The sequence below is a fragment of the Microtus pennsylvanicus genome, chromosome 10 (assembly GCF_037038515.1).
Source record: "Microtus pennsylvanicus isolate mMicPen1 chromosome 10, mMicPen1.hap1, whole genome shotgun sequence".
NCBI classification, from domain to species: domain Eukaryota; kingdom Metazoa; phylum Chordata; class Mammalia; order Rodentia; family Cricetidae; genus Microtus; species Microtus pennsylvanicus.
The window spans coordinates 23,522,580-23,544,396 of NC_134588.1; the positions used below are offsets into that span (position 1 = coordinate 23,522,580).

At 45.2% G+C, this 21,817-nt stretch overlaps 1 protein-coding gene across 1 annotated transcript in view; it reads right to left on the reverse strand.

Moving 5' to 3' along the window:
* Nucleotides 1–12,559, reverse strand: part of LOC142859213 (lactase/phlorizin hydrolase-like) — a 40,545-nt gene extending 27,986 nt beyond the window's left edge. The window contains exons 1-4 of the mRNA XM_075989557.1: nucleotides 11,911–12,559; nucleotides 8,095–8,174; nucleotides 3,037–3,120; nucleotides 981–1,083 (exon numbers count right to left, since the gene is read on the reverse strand). Coding sequence (XP_075845672.1) covers nucleotides 981–1,083; nucleotides 3,037–3,120; nucleotides 8,095–8,174; nucleotides 11,911–12,559 — 916 coding nt within the window. The remainder of the gene's footprint in view (nucleotides 1–980; nucleotides 1,084–3,036; nucleotides 3,121–8,094; nucleotides 8,175–11,910) is intronic.
* Nucleotides 12,560–21,817: the final 9,258 nt, after the last annotated feature.

The window sequence follows — 21,817 nt, forward strand, 5'->3', positions numbered from 1 at the left end:
GGTCCTCATATTTCAGGGTGAATATCAGTGACCCAAAAACTTCAGAAGATAGCTGGACCCACCCTTGAGTCTTGGTCCTAAGAACGTGTTCCTACCTCCTTTCGGGTTTTTGTTTGTTTGTGCATTTTGAGATAGGATTTCACTATGTAGCTCTTAGAGCTGAATGGCTTTGAACTCAGAGATGCACCTACCTCTGCCTCCTGAGTACTAGGATTAACCGTGTCTGCCACTGCCACCTTCTTGTGAAATTTTTGAAAAAGAAGGGTAGGGAGTTATTGGTAAGGTGCCTTCTGGGTAAACATGAGAAATTAGCTCAACCTCCGGAACCACACAAAAAGCCTGGTGTGGGATAGGAACAGTAACTCTGGATAAGGAGTAAACTGTTCTTCTAGAAGACCCGAGTTCAGATCCCAGCACCCAGTGTAGGAAGCTCACAATTACTTGTGAGTAACTCTGTTTCCAGAGGATCCAACAGCCTCTTCTGTTCTCCTCATGTAACTGTATCAATATGTACACACACAGACAAACACACACACACACACACACACACACACACACACACAGAGACATGCACACATGCATGCACCAAATAGACTGCCCTTGAGTTCAAGGCCTGGCAGGACTACACAGTGATCTCTAGAGCACAAGGTCCTACACCAGAGATTTTCAGCATCTTAGATGCTCCCGGGACTGCTCAGAACAGGGGAACCCAAGGCTGTTTCCATGCTGACAGTTCACACCTGAGTCAGGAACATTTCATATTGGGCACCCTTGACATCTATACAGGACCACTCGGTGTCCCCAGACAGGAGGAGCTCTCTGCCAGGGGAGTTATGGGACTTTAGCCTCACCTGGTAGGCTCTTATTTCAGCCATTTCCCTAGGCCCCTCCCTCATGAGAACCCCCAATGTCAGTATTGCTCCCCAACATGCCAGTATAACAAATGCCACTCGACACCTGCCACATGTCGGTCTACTCACCTTCAAGCAGGCTGAAGAGCAGTGAGGAGGGGCTCTTCCCTGTGGATGGGCAATCCTGAATTTTTAGGGTATAGATGAAAACCTTCATTTTGGGCTCAATGTTCTAGAAAAGATGAAGACCAACAAGTGTGCCGTTAGTAATGGGAACAGGGGAGAAGCTACATGTTCATCTTCTGGAAACAACCTCGAGTCATCCACCTACTGAGGACAGAGACTTGGACTCTGTAGAGCCACCAGCCCTTCCTAAATGAAGTGATAACCATAGCAGCTCATTTTACATGGAGCACTTCATTTGTCAGCCAGATTAGGGTCAAGACCAAGGTTTCTGCTTGTGTAGGAGCCTGCACTTCCTAAAATGTTTAACCAAGAGGCTGCATTGCCATGATCATGAGTGTTCATGGTTTCCTGAAAAAATACTCTGCTTTGTGACGTTGAGAATGTACTTTGGCTGGTAGAGTGTTTGTCTAGAATGCGTAAAGACCTGGCCTCCATCCTCACTGCCACATAAACCAGGTATGGTGGGGCAGGTACACAATCTCAGCACTCAAGACAAGGAGGCAGGAGAATCATAAGTGCAAAGTTAGCCATGGACAGCCTGGGTTACATGAAACTCTGACTCAGTATGTATACTTTAGATAGGAGAAGATAATGGACAGGTAAACAAGTTGGCTACGGCAGAACAAGATAGCCATGTCTTCATAGAAGTTCTTATACTTTCCTTTCTTTTTTGGATTTGTTTCAAATTTCTGTAATAAAAAGTCAAGCAAGCGGCTACAGAGATGACTTGGTGATTAAGAGCACCCACTCAACAATCATGAGTTCAGGTCCTCTGTAAGAAGCAGGCCTCCCAAAAATGGCTGTCACTCCAGCTCTGAGGGCTATGATGCCCTCTTCCAGCCTCTGTGCACCCAGGCAATACCTCTCCCTCCCAGCAGGAGGCACATGCATTTACATAAATATGCACAGTAACACTGAACCATACACACAAACTATTCTCAAAAGTGAGGCGCTGTCACTGTGAGATTTCAGCTCCTGTGGCTGATTTCCCTCTGTTCTTTTGTTTCTGAGAATGTCATTTAATTACCACATTTCTTGCTTCCTTTCTTCCCCCCAAACCCTCCAATATATCCCTCCCTCCTCTTTTTCGAATTCACAAGGTTTTTTTATCCATTCTTATTGCTTGCGTAGGTGTATTTGTAAGTATGTTTATATACATACATTTCTAACCATAACCTGTACAGTCTGTATACCGTTATTTGTATGTGTGTTTTCGGGCTGACCATTTGGCACTGGAAAGCCCACTGTTGTGTTCTTCCCTGGGGAGGAGCCCCTGTCAGGCTCTCAGCGCTACTGTTCCCTGTAGTTCTCTGTGCAGAGCTGAGGCTTCATGGGCTGTCCTCCTTCATGTTAGGGACACTCTATGGCTGCAGCCTCTGATGTTACTGGCAGACACAATCTCACAGCAAACTTGCTGATGCTCTGCCTCTCACGATCTTTCTCTCCCTCCCTTTATTGTTTTCCAGCATCTTCGGTGTAAAGGGAAATTATCTTCAGGCTGGTATGTTTGACTTCACTTTAAAGTAGTTTTATTGGTGGTGGTTTTGGGGCCTCTGCACAGACCCTTTCACATGGCAGCTGTTCTCTCTTCTCCATCCCTCTCTCTCAAACAGGGTCTCAGGTAGCCTAGGTTGGCCTTGACCTCATTGTTTAGTTGACAATGACTCTGTACTCCTGATCCTTCTGCCTCTACCTCCTGAGCTGAGATTACAAGCAAGCTTTACTACACTGTTTTATGCTGTGCTGGGGATGAACTCAGGGCTTTGCTCCCATAAGGCAAGCAGGTTACTAACTGAGCCAAAGAGCACACCCCAGGGACTACCCACAGGGAACCCATATCTAGCTACAGAGAGCTCACAGAAACCCACAGCAAACCCACATCTGTAAGTGGGAATCTCAGGGCTATTATGAAAGGCTCAGTCCACGCCTTAGGCAAATGCTTATCACATTTCTGATAAGCTGTCCACTCGCCATCACGAGGGAAAAGCCCTTACATTACCTGCAGGTCACTCAGCTTCTGTGGTAGAGTCGCCACACTTTGGCATGTGGAAGTCAAATCAAGAGAGAGGAAGTCAACCGAGTCCTAGAAACAGGGAGAAGAAGCATTAGAACACGGCCTCCTCAGAAGTGTGCTGGTTCTCCCCATGACTACCCCATCTTGGGATTCCCAGGATAAAGCTGAGGATGAGTGTGCATGTGAGTACAGCAGGAGCGGGAGTGTGGTGAACTGGCAAGTGTGAAAATGTGTGTGCTGTGTGTGCAGTGCCAGCAAATGGAGGAGCACCAAGGGAGGGAATCAGTGTCTGGAGCTTCCCCCAGAGATCCCCCTCCCCTGACCTTTGTGACATCTGGGAACCCTCTTGGGGCTGGGGTTTGGTTTTAATTTCAGGCAACAGCTTGAAGCCCCTCCCCAGTCAAGCCTGGCTTGAGCAGTTCTACTAGCAGAAAAACAAGCTACACAGCCCTGATCACCCGCACTCTCTAACCCATAGTCTAGCTAGGGACTCCAGCTCACTGAGCCTGTAGCTCACTAGGAAGAACGCTTGCTGAGCGTGTGCAAGGCCCTGTGTCTGTCACCAGCACCGCATTAACAGGCCATGGCTGTGCCCGTCTCTACTCCAGCGTGCTCATCCTTGGCTACCTCATGAGTTCAAGGCCAGCTTGTGCAACGGGAGATCTTGTCTTGTAGAAGAGCAGGAGGAAGAGAACAGTGACAGGGCCTAGCAGCTATAGGTGTCTGCCCTCAACTCTGATGACCTGAGTTTACCCCATCACACATGAGGGTAGAACTGAGACTCCCCAAATTTCCCTCTGCTCTCCACGTAAGTGCCCTAGGATGTGCATGCCTACATACAGACACACACCACACACACATACACACATACAACACACACAACAAATAACATACACATACACCACAACATACACACAGACACAAAATCAAATGTAATGAATTTTTAAAAACTCAAGGACAGTCATGCAGTGGTGGCACACACATTTAATCCCAGCTCCCAGGAGGCAGAAGCAGGCAGATATGTGAGCTTGAGGGCAACCTGTTCTGCACAGCAAGTTTCTTATAACCAAGGCTACACAGAGAAACCCTGTCTGGAAAAAGAAAGGAAGGAAGGGACTGAATTGTTCTGCTCATGCTTTCTGACGCCCAGTACCCCCGAGTATCCAAGAGCACGTCTCATTGGTTTTGTTGTTGTTTGTTTTATTAGCATCCTTTGGCTGACCTAGAATTCACTTGTAGGCTAGGTTGGTTTTGAAATTCTAGATCTGCCTGCAGTTGCTTTCCAAGTAGTGAGACTAAAAACATGTGTTACCATGTTCAGCCGAGAGTATGTCTTTAACCTGAACGCTGGGAGATGGAGACAGGTGTGTCCTGGGGGTTCACTGACCTGTGAGTCCAGTCAAATCAGTGAGCTCCCATTTCAGAGAGACTGAGACCCTGTCTCCAAAAAAGGGGAGGGGTAAAAAGTGACAGAAGAAGACACCTGTACCGTCCGCACTACTACATGTACTACGGTACAACACCTGTAGTGCGGACCCTGCACTACTACATGTACTACGGTACAACGCCAGTAGTGCGGACCCTGCACTACTACATGTACTACGGTACAACGCCTGTAGTGCGGACCCTGCACTACTACATGTACTACGGTACAACGCCAGTAGTGCGGACCCTGCACTACTACATGTACTACGGTACAACGCCAGTAGTGTGGACCCTGCACTACTACATGTACTACGGTACAACACCTGTAGTGCGGACCCTGCACTACTACATGTACTACGGTACAACGCCTGTAGTGCGGACCCTGCACTACTACATGTATTACGGTACAACGCCTGTAATGCGGACCCTGCACTACTACATGTATTACGGTACAACGCCTGTAATGCGGACCCTGCACTACTACATGTATTACGGTACAACGCCTGTAATGCGGACCCTGCACTACTACATGTACTACGGTACAACACCTGTAGTGCGGACCCTGCACTACACGACCATTCCCAAGCCAGGCAAGGGCCTGGAGATTTAAACACACAAAGACACACAGACAGAGATATGGGTCATTTTTGAAACAAGATTGCCCCCTTTATTGTGTACCAGAGCCACTTATATATGGTTCTTTAATTGATAGCCACGCCCCAGCCAAACCCACTAGAAACCACTCCCCTTCATCAGAAACTCCTGAGGGTCTCATGCTCAGAGCAGCTGCAAGCATAACTGTTTAAAGGAAATTCAGGGTCTGGGTCACAGCCCCCAACAGACACCCAGTGTCGGCCTCAGGCCTTCACAAGCACCTGGACACTCACAGATGAGCAGGTTAGTGCACCTGCACACACATGTAATGCATTAGTCAGTGCACACATGCACACAGAGGAAAACAATCATAACGGTAAAGACAAGATTCTACCTGGTCTGTGGTTTACATATGTGCTGTAGGAAGGCTTGTAGCTTGTGGTTACCCGCCTACTGGGGCGTGGCCTCTTATACTATATACATGGATGCAGAACCTGCATCCGCCCCCTTTTTTCCTTCCTTCCTTTTTGCCAGCTGCTCATTCGGATTGTTGGATTGTTGGATTCGATCTCTGTCCACCATTCAAGCAGAGAATTCGGATTTGTGAGTTTACCCCTAAATAAATAACTATCTATTTATCATTTCTGAGCTAGTGTGGGATTTCTTTCAAGCGTCCATGCATCACTAGCTCCCCCCATCACACATGCTTAAAGAACTTTAAATTCAGGATCTAAGCATGAGAATACAGCAGTGTAATTCACACATGTGTGCATGCACATAGTCACACAACACATACGTGCGCGCACACACACACACACACACACACCTGCCTACACAATCCTCACTGGCCACTCTATTTTTCTCTTGACCAGAATCTCACAAGCTGATAACTGCCCCTCCCTCCCACAGCTCAGCTGTTTCACAGGTCAGGCACCAACTGGGAGCCACGTATCCTGGACCAGTGCACTAGCGCCCAACCCTCGCTGGCTCCCCAGTGCCTTCCTATCAAGTGCTTCCCGGTGTCCACCAGATTCCACATCTGCCAGCTCAGGAAATTGAAAACCATATACAATAAGGTTCTAGATAAACAAATCTCTTGCTGACTGGATGCCATCTAAATTAATTTACTGCGTAATAATTGCTATCGAGAGACCAAAGGGCTGATCATAAAAATCTTTGTTCAGCAACAGCCTTTGAGCTGGTATCTCGCCCCCTGCATGAAGCACACAGATCAGGGGTAAACACAGGACAGTGTCTGGGTTCCTTCTGAGAAGGGCAAACCCTGGGGCCTTCAATGGGCCTGAGCAGTGAGTGTGTGCCTCTCTCTGGCTCTGGACTCCCTGCTTTGCCCTGTGTCTATCTAATGCTGGCGCTGGCTTCCTACCCTTACATCATCCCTGCCTTCCCTGTTTCCCTCCTGTCCTGTCTCTCGATATTTCTAGCAAATTCTCCCTACGGTTAACACCCACACAACAGTGTCCTCCAAGGCCAGGGTGATGGGACATGCCTTTAATCCCAGCACTCAGGAGGCAGAAGAAGATTGATCTCTGAGTTCTGAGTTGGGGGCGAACTGGACTACAGACAGAAGGTACACAGAGAAACCTGTCTCAAAAAAGAAAAAAAAGGTGTCCCCGAATAGGAGGCTATTATCTGGGCTCCCCTCTCTCCTGAGGCTCTCTTTCCCCACTGGCAATTATTAGCTTAGACCAGCAGAGACCCTGGGCTGGGGATGTGGTCCAGGAGGGATGTTTGCCTAGCATGCACAGAGGCCTGGGTTCCACCCTAACGCGATGGAAACCAGGCATGGTGGTTCATGCCTATAACCCAGAACCTGGGGATAGAGGCAGGAGGATCAGGAGTTCAGGTCATCCTCAGCTATACAGTGACTTAGGCTAGCGAGAGATACATGTGGCCCTTTCTCAAAAACAAAATGAATAAGCAAATAAATAATGAATATATACCAGTTACTAGAGGAAATGTGGAGACACCTGAGTCTTTAGCAGCTGGAGGCTGAGACAAGAGGATTGACCAAATTTGAGGCCAGCTTGGGCTACTTAGTGAGAACATTTCACAACAAAATATGGTAGCTTCGCACATGGTGCTGCATGCCTGTAACCCAGACCTCAGAAACAGGTGGCCAGAAACCAAGAGTTCAAGGTCAGCCTGGGTTACAGAGGGAAGCCCTGTTCGAAATTTTAAAAATCACAGAGAATAGAAGTCAGGGTGGTACTCTAAGAAGCATATTTTGTTTGTAAGCCTTATTTATTTTCTTTTCTATACAGCATGTGCAAGGGCCCAAGGGGGCCAGAAAAGGGCGTTGGTTCCCTAGAACTGGAGGTTACAGAAGGTTGTGAGCCATCAAGTGGGTGCTGGGAACTGAACCTGGATCCTCTGGAAAAGAGCAGCCAGTGTTTTTAAACATTGAGCCATCTGTTTAGCTCCCAGAAGTATATAAATATATATTTTAATGAATTACTATCTCTTAATTTTTTTTTCTCTGTGGATATGTGTAGACCAATTGGGTCCCAGAAGTATATTTGTTTTGTTTTAGTTGACACAGAGTCTCAGTATGTATCTCTCCTAGGCCTGCAACTCACTAGTAGCCCTGGCTGGCCTCAGACTCAGAGATCCCCCTGCTTCTGCCATCCTCTGTGATTAATCATAGCCTAAGGACCAACCCCACCCCTGCCTCACTCAAGAGACTAACAGTTCGAATTTCCCTAAGTCAATGTCATGAAGTCAGGACAAGTAGCATTCCTGTACGTCCTAGATGAACAACAACCCTGGCCAAACCCAGCCTCTGCCCTTTGTCCAACCCTCCTCCCCATCCCTGATAAAAAACCCTAGCCCGTGGGGAAGTTCAGTCTGGTCTTCTCTGGTGACAGCTCTTCTCAGGTTGACTCAAATACACCTGCGCCACTGCTACTGAGCAGCCTCGCACTCTTTTCCTCTTAGACAGGCCTCATCTCAGAATAAATAAATACAATCACATTTCACTCTAGGCATTACTGATGCAGCATCTACCTTGGTGAGTGCAGCCGAGGATGGGGAGAGCAGGAGCTCGGGAATATCTTCAGCCTTCAGGACCACAGAGAGCCTTCCTCCTGGAACCAAACAGGAAAGAGCAGTAGTTGAGGGAGGGTTGTGGCTTCTGAAGAGATAGATCAGGACCATGACTTCTCTTTAGCCAACTGACAGACTGTAGAAAACAAAGTGGCTAAAAATACAATATCTCACTAAGAGATTAGGTTGGTTTTTATTTGGATTTTTTAGACCATGTTTCTATGAGTGATCCTGGATGTCCTGGCCTTGAATACACAGAGGTCTGCCTGCCTCTGCCTCCCAAGTGCTTGGATAAACCTGTGTGGCACCATGCCTGGCTAAGAGACTGTTGTGTATAAATCAAGACCCACATAGAGAGCACTTGGAAAAGTCAGCATAAAAGGAATTATCCTAAGGTGACAAGAGAACCCTTTTCCAAACTCTATTTAAAGACAAGGTGTTCCCGGCTGAGGACAGACGTCAGTTGGCAGAGAGCGTGGACCAAGCCCAAGGATTGATTGATTGACAAGCCCAGGGACTGATAGCCAGCACAGCATAACCAGGCATGGTGGCCCATGCCTGTGATCCCAGCACTTGAGAAGGAGAAGAAAGCAGGATCAGAAGCCTGAGGTCATCTCGGCTATAACCCCAGCTATATCTCTGGACAATCAGGATGAGAGCTGCCACCTAACACAAACAAAACCCAAAGTCAGGGTGCTCTCTGGAACTCGCTGTGTCTTTGTCCTCACTGCAGCTACTGTGCCTTGCTGGGGAAACACAGGAAATACTGATGTGTGCACTCATTTTGTTTAGCTCTCCCGCAGCATGGTGATGGCTCCCAAGCTTGTGTGCACCACAACTGTCTGGAGAACAGGGTTAGAAATACAGAGCTGCTGGGTGGGGGTGGTGCATGCCCTTAACCCCAGCACTTGCAAGGCAGAGACAGGGGGATCTCTGAGTTTGAGGCCAGCACAGTCTTCAGGGTGAGTTTACAGGCCAGTCAGGGCTACAGAGAGAAGCCCTATCTTGCAAAACTAAACCAAACCAAACAAAAAAACCAAAAACAAACAAGCAAATATAGGACATTAAATCTATTTAATAAGTACATACAAACACTCAGATGAAAAAACCCAGCCGGGCGGTGGTGGCGCACGCCTTTAATCCCAGCACTCGGGAGGCAGAGGCAGGCGGATCTCTGTGAGTTCGAGACCAGCCTGGTCTACAAGAGCTAGTTCCAGGACAGGCTCCAAAACCACAGAGAAACCCTGACTCGAAAAACCAAAAAAAAAAAAAAAAAAAAAAAAAAAAAAAAAAAAAAAAGAAAGAAAGAAAAAACCCAATTCACATACACAACAAATATAGGAAAAAGTAAAAAGAAAAAGAAGACTAATATCAGGACCCACCAGATTTAGAGTCAAGGGTAAAGATACAGATGTGCCCAGGAACATAACAACCCTTTAAAAAATACACAGTTATTTTATTTATGTGGATATTTCTGTCTATGTGAGCATATGAAATGCATATATAGATGTCAACAGAGGCCAGAAGAAAGTGTGGGATCCCTGGAGCTGGAATTACAGGTGGTTGTGAGCCATTTGATGTGGGTGCTGAGAACTAATCTCTGGTCCTCTGGAAGACAGCAATAATTCTTAGCCAATCAGGAGCCATCTCTCCACCACCTTGACTCCCAATGCCTTTTTGGAGACAGGGTTTCATGTAGTCCAGCCTGGCCTCCAAATTTCCAAGTGGACGAGGATGACCTTGAGTTGATCCTTCTGCCTTCAGCTCCCAAGTTGACCTTGAACTTCTGGTCCTCCTGCTTCCCCCTTTCCAGTGCTTGGCTTACAGACGTGTGTCACTATGCCCGGTTCATGCAATGCAGGAATTGGAACCCAGGGCTTCCTGCATGCATGGCAAGCACTCTGCTATGCAAGCGCTCAACCTTAGTGCTCATTTAAGTTGGCTTTTTTGTATGATCGTTTTTGAGATGGGTTTCTCTGTGCAGCCCTAGCTGTCCTGGAACTGCTTCTATAGACCCTTGAATTCAGATATCCACCTGCCTCTGCTTCCTAAGTACTAGGATTTAAGGTTTACATCACCATAACCTGATGTGGTATTGCCCTCTGTATGCTGTGAATACCAATGGCTAATAAAGAAACTGTCTTAGGCCTGTGATAGGGTAGAGTAGAGCTAGGCAGGGAAAACAAAACTGAATGTTAGAAGAAAGGAGGCAGAGTCAGGAGAAGCCATGTCCCCGCTGGAGACAGATGCTGGAACTTTACCCAGTAAGCCTCAGCCACATGGTGATACACAGATTAATGGAGATGGGCTAAATTTATATGTAAGAGTTAGCCAATAAGAAGCTAGAGCTACTGGGCCAAGCAGTGATTTAATTTCTGGGTGGTTATTTTGGGGCTGAGCAGCTGGGAACTATCTAGTGTCCAGTTACTACAATAACCCACTTAGTTTTTAAACTTTTAACAGAAAAAGTAAGCTTCTTTTTAGTTTTTGTTAGTTAATTTTTGGGTTTTGTTTTGTTTTTCCCCCAAGACAGACTCCCAAAATGTAGACCAGACTCGTCTTGAACTCACAGAGGTCCACCTGCCTCTGCCTGCAAGTACTTGAATTAAAGGCTATGACTAGCTAAGAGTTTATTTCTTATATTCACACCATGTATAACAAAAATTACCTCATTTAAAATTTACAGAATAGGATAGAACATCAACACTGTAGCAATGGTGTAAACAGCATTATGCTTTGAGGTCTTAAAGAATGCCACTATTTTAAAACACTGGCTTCATTTTTTTTCTCTCTTTTCTTATTTGGGGGGATGGGGATGTCACTATGTAACACTGTCTGGTCTTGAACTCACAGAGATCTTCACTCCAGGCTGACTGTGAACCTACAATCCTCACACTCAGTCTTTCAAGTACTAGATTTAGAGACATGCACCACCACACCTGGCTAATTTCAATTTGAAGGCGGTATCAGAAGGAATGATCAGAAGGTGGCAAGAATTTACACATAGCACTAGTCGCTGCCATGTACTCTGTTCCTAGTAAAAATAAATCAGCACAGTTGTAGATCTAGCACTTGCCTCTCGTGGGCAAGGTTTTAGCTTCATTCTCCATCGTACATTTACAAATCACAGTCTTCTCATTACGCATTGGTGTGTTATCTTTGCCTCGCTTGATGCACTGTAAGCTCCAACTAAAAGGTACACACTTGATTTCGTAAGAGAAGGGGAATCACAGTCGGGTCTCCTTGTAGAGACTCAGGACAGCACTGTCTCTCCAAGGCAGCTCCAGGTTCAAGGAGCTGTCAGAAGAAAGTGGGAGGAATCCTGACTTTATAAACGTCCCTTCAAGGAAGGGCAGAGAAAGACAGTTGCTCATACTTGACCCTGAGGAAGAATCTAGAAGATAGTTTTCAAGGGCTGGAGAGATGGCTCAGCATTAAGAGCACAGGCTGCTCTTCCAGAGGTCCCTGGTTTGATTCCTGGCACCCACATGGCAACTCAAAACCGTCTGTAACTCCAGTTCCAGAGCATCTGAGGGCACAGGCATGCACATGGTGCTCAGACAAACATGTGGATAAAACACCCACTTATCTAAAATAAAAATAAAATCACACGTACACACACACACACACACACACACACACGCACAGACACGCACAGACAGACACACAGAACTCCTAGATGCGTACAGGCGGGGGCCTCATCAGTTCCTGCCTAAGAAGCAAGCAGAGGAGGGTGGTGAAGGCTGCTGCCGGGCCACCATGTCCGTGTGTACTCACCCTGAGAAGAGAACTCTCTATGGTAAACTTCAAAGGCTTTCCTGTGGGCATTGCTGAGGATTTGCAGAGCAGAAGCTTTTGAACCCTGCGGGGCAAGATCCATGATCACTTTCTCCAAGTCGCTGAAGGTGAACCAGATCTCAACAAGGTCCCCAAAGGACTGGAAGGCGAATGTGGCATAGTCGGCAAAGAGGTCAGCAAAGTCCCTGTCTCTCTGGATGGTGCCGTGGGTGGGTGGCGTCTGGTGGCACAGGACCACCATGGGCTGAAGCTGGGCAGCCTTCAGGGACTGCAGGAGTTGTCGGTAGCACTGCACTGCTTCCTGGTCTGGATTCTTGGGGCTTCCCGTTGGGAGAAGCTGTGCCCATGATAGAAGTACTTTGTAATGGGTTACCTGACTGGCACGAAGGCTGCTCAAGTACTGTGGCAAGAAAGAGGGCAATGGCTGCTGGCAGACGTAGAAGTCCTTGCTACCAGGTCCAAAACCAGAGCCCTGGGTTCCCAGTGGATGGTTCAGGTTAATCACTAAGTCATTTGTAAGAGGACCAGTGGCCGAAATAAAATTTCTGTCGGGTTCCAGGTCAATCCCCTGGCATGAAAGACTCAGGAGGACAGTGCTCAGGAAGAGTGCTGTCCAAGGCAGCTCCATGACCAAGGAATGGTTAGAAGCTCTGGTAGGAAACCAGACCTTATAACACAGTTGAAGTTGTAAAAAACAGTGATTATCCCCACAATATTTAACTGTGTTATCTAGGATCGTTAAATGAGAGCTTGGTAACTTCAAACAGTGTAATCTTCATAGAAACAAAACAAAACTTGTCTTGCACTTCTGAATACATGTTCATGAACTTGTGTGTCCTCAAACATGTGGAGGCCAGAGGTAGATCTTGGGCGTATTCCCCGATTGTGAGCCCTAGGGAGCTGCCTGTCCCAGCCTCTTCAGTGCAGAATTACAGTTGTGTCATCAATCTTGGCTTTTTACAAGAGCACTGAGCATCAAAACTAAGGTCCGCGTCGCTGTGCAGGAAGCAACTTACCATCGAGCTGTCTACTCCACCCTAGTCTTTACAAACGTACAAACCATGGGATAATGTTATTGGATTTGTTAGGCATAGTGAAATTTTGTTAATATTTTAATAAATAAAGCTTGCCTGATTCAGAAAGGCAAAGGTAAATCACTAGAGCTCAGGCAGTGGTGGCACACACCTTTAATTCCAGGTTTTGAGAGACAGAGATGGATCTCTGTGAGTTAAAGGCCACCCTGGGCTACACAAGATTAATGAAACAATAAATGCAGGTGGTGGTGCCCTACACTTTTAATCCCAGTTCTAGGGAGTCATATGCCCTTAATGCCAGCACTACAGGGAATATAAAATGGGAGGAGAGAGAGGCTTACTCTGCTTAGTCTGTGGTCGCCTCGCCTTGGTAGAGGAAAAACTTCTCTAGTGGCTTGGCTGCTTTGCTTTTCTGGTTGTCAGGTTGAACCCCAGTATTTGTGCTACAGTCAGGGTGTCTGAACCCTGGCAGCCCCAACAGGCTAAGCTCAGTCACTAGCTCCCAAATGCCAGATACATAAAGGTGAAAAAAAAAAACAGAAAGAATTATTCACTGTGGGCATGGTGGAGAGAATAAAGGGGCATGTTGAACTTCTAATTTCTAGCCCCATCTTCAGGGTTGTGACATGAGTTTTGTTATTTTAAAAGATTTATTGCAAGATGGTGGTGACATGTCCTTAATCCCAGCTCTTAGGAGGCAGAGACAGGCAGATCTCTGTGAGTTCCAGGTCAACCTGGTCTAGTAAGCAGTTCCAGGACAGCCAGGGAAACACAGAGAAATATCACATACACGTCAGGCAGCCTCAGAGGCTAGAAGAGGGTGTCAGATCCCCTGGAACTGCAGTTATACATGGTTTTGAGTCACCATATAGATGCTGGGAATCAAACCGGGTCCTCTGCTGAGCAGCAGTTTTTAACCACTGTGCATCTCTCCGGTCCCTAAGGGTTAAGGTTAAATAAAGGGCACAGCTCAGCAGTTCTGGTCAAGTTGTGGCCCTGCCCCTCACTGACCATTCAGTTTCTTCTGCAGAGCGGTCTGAGAAGTTGACCTGTGTGTCTGTGTGCAGTTCTTTCCCTGAAAACAAGCTCCCTCCCTGACTGGAACTCAGTTTCAGCTTTTGTTCTTGCCCTACCCAAAGGCTGCATGGAATTCCCGGGGAAATCCTAATTCCATGGGCTTCCCTGTTCAAACTGTTCTCTAGACATAGGAACAGGTTTGTCTCTTAAAGAATCTTCATTCTTGCCAATAATGAAGGTTACAACAACAAACTTCACACAAGGACAAGAATTTGAAAATACCTGAACAAATCAGATGAAATCTGACACAAGAAACATGAACCCCTCTCCAATCTGTTCCCCTGTGAACCAAGGGTGATGCCCATCTTTAACTCAGCACTCAGGAGGCTGAGGTGTGTGGATCTCTGAGGTTGAGGGCAGGTGAGCAGACATAGTGAGTTTGAGATCTGCCAGAGCTAGTAAGACTGTCTAGAAAAACCATATCAGAGAATGGAAACGGGGATGGGAGTGGGAAGACGGCTCCGTGATTTAAGGACACCTGTTGCCTCTGCAAACATCTTCTCCTTCCATCATGTGGGTCCATAGAGTAAACTCTGGTGGCAGGCACTTGTACTCACTGACCCGTATCAGCAGCAGACAATTTTATGACGTTCTGGTCTTTTAACTACACTCTACAATCAGCTTTCCTATATCAGAATATTGTCTGGGAGAGAAGATTGGATTGTGGTTTGGGTTCATCACACTTTTCTTTGATTCAGAGAGAGATTAAGAAGGAAATTGAAAGGAGAAAAACTGGACAGGAAATGTTGGATAAGGAAATAAGAGGAAACAAGAGGAGGAATTAGCAAAAAGAATGTTAGAAGAAAGAAGCAGAGAAAAGGCAGAAGACAGAGCGGCTCGAGAGCCATCAAGCAGCAGATAGCACTGGTGAGCTTCGCTGTGTGCTCGTTCATTCATGTTGAGACTGCGCCTTTCTGTGCAGCCAGTAGAATCCCTGAACTCTCTTCACTGAACTAGCTAAGTGCTGGACCAGAGAAGTGAGCCACTGGTGTCTACCTTTATCTGAAATGCTTGATCTTCTGACGTTTGTAATATTGTTTCTCTATGCTGACTTTCAGACCCTACCACACAGTGCACACAATAGCACAATTAGTAACTGAAAGAATATCAATGTGGTCTTCTGTTTTCAAGGAATTCTGTATTGAATTGAAATAGTTAAGAAAAATTGATATGAACATAGTTGAACAAATGCTTTTGTAGTATGATTGGGCATCTCTTGGGTATATTCCCAAGAGTGGTATTGCTGGAACTTGAGGTAGGTTGACTCCCAATTTCCTGAGAAACCACCACACTGATTTCCAAAGTGGTTGTACAAGTTTGCATTTCCACCAGCAATGGATGAGTGTTCCCCTTACTCCACATCCTTTCCAGCATAGGTTATTATTGGTGTTTCTGATTTTAGCCATTCTGATAGGTTTAAGATGGTATCTCAAAGTTGTTTTGATTTGCATGTCCCTGATTGCTAAGGAGGTTGAACATGACCTTAAGTATCTTTTGGCCTTTTGAACTTCTTCTGTTGAGAATTCTGTTTAGTTCAGTACCCCATTTTTAATTGGGTTATTTAGAATTTTAATATCTAGTTTCTTGAGTTCTTTATATATTTTGGAGTTCAGGCCTTTGTCTGATGGTCAAGATCTTCTCCCATTCAGTAGGTTGCCTTTTTGTCTTAATGACAGTGTCCTTTGCTTTACAGAAGCTTCTCAGTTTCAGGAAGTCCAATTTATTCATTGTTGCTCTTATTGTCTGTGTTACTGGGGTATGTTCATAGCAGCATTATTTGTAATAGCCAGAACCTGGAAACAACCTAGATGACCCTCAATGGAAGAATGCCTCAAGAAAGTGTGAAACATATACACATTAGAGTACTACTCAGAAGTAAAAAACAATGACATCTTGAATTGTACATGCAAATGGATGGAAAACACTATCCTGAGTGAGATAACCCAGACCCCAAAAGATGAATATGGTTTGTACTCACTCATTAGTGGACTCTAGTCATAAACAAAGGACATTTAGCCTATAGTTTGCGATCCTAGAGAAGCTAAATAAGAAGGTGAACCCAAAGAAAAACATATATAGATCTTCCAGGAAATTGGAAGCAGACAAGATCTCCTGGCAAAGGTTGGGAGCATGGGGTGGGGGGAAGGAGAGAAGGGGAGAGAGGGAGGAGAAGGGAAGGATTTGGGAGAGCTTGAGGGAGTGGTATGGTTGAGAAGGAGGAAGGGTGAATATAGGAGCAGGAAAGAAGATACCTTAATTAAGGGAGCCATTTTAGGGTTGGCTAGAGACTTGGCTCTAGAGGGAATCCTAGGTGTCCACAGGGATGTCCCCAGCTAGGTCCTTGGGCAATAGAGGAGAGGGTGCCTGAACTGGCCTTGTCCCATAGTCACACTGATGAATATCCTGAATATCACCATAGAATCTTCGTCTGGCGATGGATGGAGATAGAGACAGAGACCCACATGGGAGCACTGGACTGAGCTCCCAAGGTCCAGCTGAAGAGCAGAAAAAGGGAGAAGATGAGCAAGGAAGTCAGGATTGCGAGAGGTTGGTCCACCCACTGAGACAGTGTACCTGATCTAATGAGAGCTCACCAAAGCCAGCTGGACTGGGACTGAACGAGCATGGGGTCAAACCGGACTCTCTGAATGTGACTGACAATGAGGGCTTAGAAGCCAATGATAATGGCACTAGGATTTGTTTCTACTGCATGTACTGGCTTTTTGGGATCCTAGTCCGTTTGGATGCACACCTTCCTAGGTCTGGATGGAGCTGGGAGGGCCTTGGACTTCCCACAGGGCAGGGTACCCTGCCCTCTCTTATGACTGGAGGGGGAGTGGGAGGGAAATGGGAGGAGGGGAGGAAGTGGAAATTTTGAGTGGTATTATTTACAAAGCAATAAAAATTAAAAAAAATACTACATAGTTTAATTTTCAATATTTCCCCCCTCACAACATGACTACTCTTCAAAAAATTTGTTTTCTTGAGATTTCTTTCTTTCTCATGTATGACTGCTATGCCTGCATGAACGTATGTGTGCTAGTTGTGTGCTAGTGACCTCAGAGGCCAGAAGAGGGTGCTGGGTCCTTTGGGATGGTTGCTAAGTCACCATATTGGTGCTGGGAATTGAACCTGTACAAGTGTCCTATACAAGACTGACAAGTGCTCTTAACCGCTGAGTCAGCTCTGCCCCCAACCCCATCATTAGCGTGCCTGTGTGTCATGACACATTTGGACTTCAGAGGACAACGGTGTGGAGTCAATTCTCACCTTCAACCTTTTCATGGGTTCTGGGGCTCAATCTCAGGTCACCAGCCCCACGTGTTTACCCTGAATCCATTGTACTAGGCCATGATAGGGTTGTTTTTTTTTGGGGGGGGGGAGTTTGCTGTTCTTTGTTTATTTGTTTGTTTCTGATGTGTTTGTGTTTCATTATATGTAGGTGTGTGTATCTGATGTGGACATGTACATGAGAGTGTAGATATTCTCAGAGACCAGAAGTGTCAAATCCCCTGGACCTGGAGCTACAGATGGTTGTGAGCTCCCTTACCTGAGTGTTAGGAGCTGAACTCGGGTCCTTTGGAAGAGCAGCAAGTGCTCTTAACGACTGAGCCATCTCTCTGGCCACCCAAAACCATTTTAAAGTTATTTCTTCATGTTACTTTATTCTTTGAGACAGAGTCTCACATTATAACCCTGGCTGCCCTGGAATATGATGTGTAGACCAGGCTGGCCTCAAACTCACAGAGATCTGCCAAGTGCGGAGGTTAAAGGCATGTGCCACCTCCCATAGTTATTTAGGGTTTTTTTTTTTTTAAAGAAAACACAGCTTTGAGGGGCTGGAAAGATGGCTCAGTAGTTAAGAGTACTGACTGCTCTTCCAGAGAACCTGGGTTCAGTTCCCAGCACCCACATGGCAGTTAACAACTCTAACTGCAAGATCTAACACCTTCACACAGACTGATACACATAAAATAAAATAAAAAATTTGAAAAGAAAAAGAAAAAAGAAAATACAGCTTTTAAAGATTCTCTAGCTGGGCATGGTGATGCAAGCCTTTAACCCTGGCACACAGGAGACATGGAGATAGAGCTCTGTGAATGCAAGGCCAGCCTGGTCTACGAAGAGTCACAGGCCAGTCAGGGCCAAACACTGAAACCCTGTCCAAAAAAATTCAAAGAAAAACAAAGAATTTGTAAATTGCAGTCTGTATAAAAGCATTAATTTTGAGAGAGAGAGAGAGAGAGACTTTCAAAAGTTTTGGTTACAAGTCTAGGAAAATTTTATAGCAGTTGTTTTCTTTTTTAAATTATTTTTATTGTGTATAAGTGTTTTGCATATGTATATGTATGTACACCATATGCATACAGTGCTCATAGGGGCCAGGAGAGGGTGTTGGGTCCCCTGGGACTGGAGTTACAGAGGTTTGTTAGCTGCCATGTGGATGCTGGGACCCTGTGTCCTCTGGAAGAACTGTCAGTGTGCTGAACCACTGGGCCATAACAAGCTCGGCAGCTGCTTTTTTAAGAATTACTTTTATTGAGCTATATGTTTTGATCCACTCCCCCTTTCTTCCTTCCCTCCCCCCTTCTACTCTCTCCTGTAACCCCCATGCTCCCAATTTACTCAGATCTTGTCTTTTTCACCTTTCTATGTAGATCCATGTATGTCTCTCTTAGGGTCCTGTCTGTTATCTAGTTTCTCTGGGGTTGTGGCTAGTAAGCTAGTTTTTCTGTACTTTATGTCTTATGAGTGAATGCGTCTTGTATTTATTTGCCTTTCTGGGTCTAGGTTACTTCACTCAATATGATTTTTTCTAGATCCATTCATTTGCCTGCAAATTTCAAGATATCGTTGTTGTTGTTTTTTTTCACCACTGTGTAGTACTCCATTGTGCCAATGTACCACATTTTCTTTATCCATTCTTCAGTTGTGGTGCATCTAGGATGTTTCCAGGTTCTGGATATTAAAAATGCTGCTATGGGCGGTGATGGCGCACGCCTTTAATATCAGCACTCTGGAGGCAGAGGCAGGTGGATCTCTTTGAGTTCGAGGCCAGCCTGGGCAAGAGCTAGCTCCAGAACAGGCTCCAAAGCTACAGAGAAACCCTGTCTTGGGGAAAAAAAAAACAACAAAAAAATGCTGCTATAAACATTGCTGAGTACATGTCCTTTTAGTATAATTGAGCATCTTTTGGGGACATACCCAACAGCAGTATTGCTGAGTCCTGAGGTAGATATTTCCTAAATTTCTGAGAAATCACCAGACTGATTTCCAGAGCAGCTTACGAGCTTGCATCCCCACCAACAATGGAGGAGCATCCCCTTCCAGCAGCTGCTTTCTAAATTAAGCTCTCGTATGCACATCTGAATATTGTTTATTTGTGTGCTCATTCAACAAACACTGGTTCCTTTGTTTTTGTTTCTTTTTCTTTTGGGACAGGGTTTCTCTGTGTAACTTGGAGACTGTCCTGGAACTTGCTCTGTAGACCAGGATGGCCTTGAACTCACAGAGGTCCACACGTTTCTGTTTCCTGGGGACTGGGATCAAAGGTGTGTGCCACCCTCTCTAGACTTTCAACAAACACTCACTGAACACCAGTTTTGTGCCAGACTTTGTCCCCGGCTATGGAGCCAGTCCATCTGTTTTTGTATAACAACTCAGATTCTTGATAGTTCCTAAATGAAGAAAGCGACAAAACAAAAAACTCAAATCTTAAATGTGTAAAGTCTGCATATGAACCTAAGGAATTTTATGTACAGTGTTTATTCCTTGACTTTATAAACGCCACACTATGTGACGTGTGCCTTATGCTGGTGTTTCTCTTATTTATTTTTATTGTTTATTTTGAATAGAATCTCCCTGTGTTGCTCTTGCTAACCTGAAATTGTTTATGTAGACCAGCCTGGCCTTCAACTCACAGAGATCTACCTGCCTCTGCCTCCAAACTGCTGGGTTAAAAGGTATGGACCACCAAGCCTAGCTCCTGATTAGGATTTAGGTGTTTTTTGATATTGGACAATTGCTAACTTTCATAATCAAATATTATGACCTCGTGTGGTGGTGCACTTGGAAGGCAGACAGATCTCTGAGTTTGAGGCTAGCCTGTACTACATAGTGAGTTCCAGGCTGGCCAGGACTACATGGTGAGACCCTGTCTCAAAGATACACTTTTTTAAACTTTTGATTTGTCAGAAGGGTTAGGGAAATGGCTCAGAGGTTGGGTGAGAGCATTTGCTGATCTGGCAGAGAACCTGAGTTCAGTTCCTAGCACCCACATCAAGTAGCTTGAAACCACCTGTAGCAACTCTTGCTCCAGAGGATCTAACACCATCTTCCTGTTTCCAAGAGCACCTATATTACTGGCATACATTCACACAGACACACACTGACACATATACATAAATAAAAACACAACAAATCTCAAAAAATGGTGATAATTAAAATTTATTAGAAATTGCAATAAATTTTTGGCCGGGCGATGCTGGGGCATGCCTTTAATCCCAGCACTCTGGAGGCAGAGGCAGGTGGATCTCTGTGCATTCGAGGCCAGCCTGGTCGACATGAACTAGTTCCAATATAGGCTCCAAAGGTACAGAGAAACCCTGTCTCGAAAAACAAAATAAATAAATGAATGAATAAAAAACAAAAACAATAAAAAGAAAGAAATTGCAATAAATATTTGATAAATTTAATAAAAGTATAACTCTTTTAGAGTAAAAAGTAAAAAAAGATTATTGAAAGAATTAAAACCTAAATGCATAGGCAAATACTCTTTTCCATCCTCAGAAGTCATAGTATTTATATGGTCATGCTTGGAGTTGGAAAGATGGCTCATCAATTAAGAATGCTCACTGCCAGTGGTGGAACATGCCGTAAGCATCCTAGCGCTCAAGAGGCAGAAGCAGGTGGATCTCTGTGAGTTTGAGCCCAGACTGGTCTACAGAGTGAGCTCCAGGACAGCCAGGACTGTTTTGCAGAGAAACCCTGTCTTCAAAAACAAACAAAACAACAAATAAATAAAATAAAACATAAATGAATGCTCACTGTGAGTCATAAGGATCTGAGTTTAGATCCCAGCACTCACGTAACAAGCCCGGAGTCCACCAAATGTCTAACCCAGCTCCAATCATGGAGCAGACAGGAGGATGGCTAGCACTGGCTGACTTCCAGGCCAGCTGAGACAGCATAGGCCCCAGGTTCAAAGGACTAGGTGGAGAGTGACAGAAGACACTCTGTGCCTTCTTCTGCCTTCTGTGAAGGTGTGCATGCATACATGTTTGCATATGCTCTCCACAGACACATACAAATTAAACCTCTCCTTTTAATCTCAAAAACTTCCAAGGGGTGAAAGATGATGTTGGTTGGTGATATAGGTATGAATAATTTGCATTGGTATGGATTTTAAGGTCAATTTTGTTATGTGTATATGTATTTTTGATCTTGAATAAGGTGTGATTGTGTAGTTCATTTTTAAAATGTAATGTATAATTAGGAAATATAGGTTGTTGATGGATAATCATAAATAATAGTCAAGTTTGTAGTCATGTTACTTAGATTTTCTAGATATATAGAGATATATTTCAGATAGGCATTCTTCATATCTCTCAAAGGCTACAGAATATGGCATTTAAAATATTTTAATAACTTAGGACTTTTCATGACAATGAGACATGTCTGCTCCTGGCGGCACCAATCTACTTCAAGAAGAAGATGGGCATCGAAGAGGATCCTTATGGAGTTTGATAGCCATTTGGGCAAGAAACTGCTCTTGC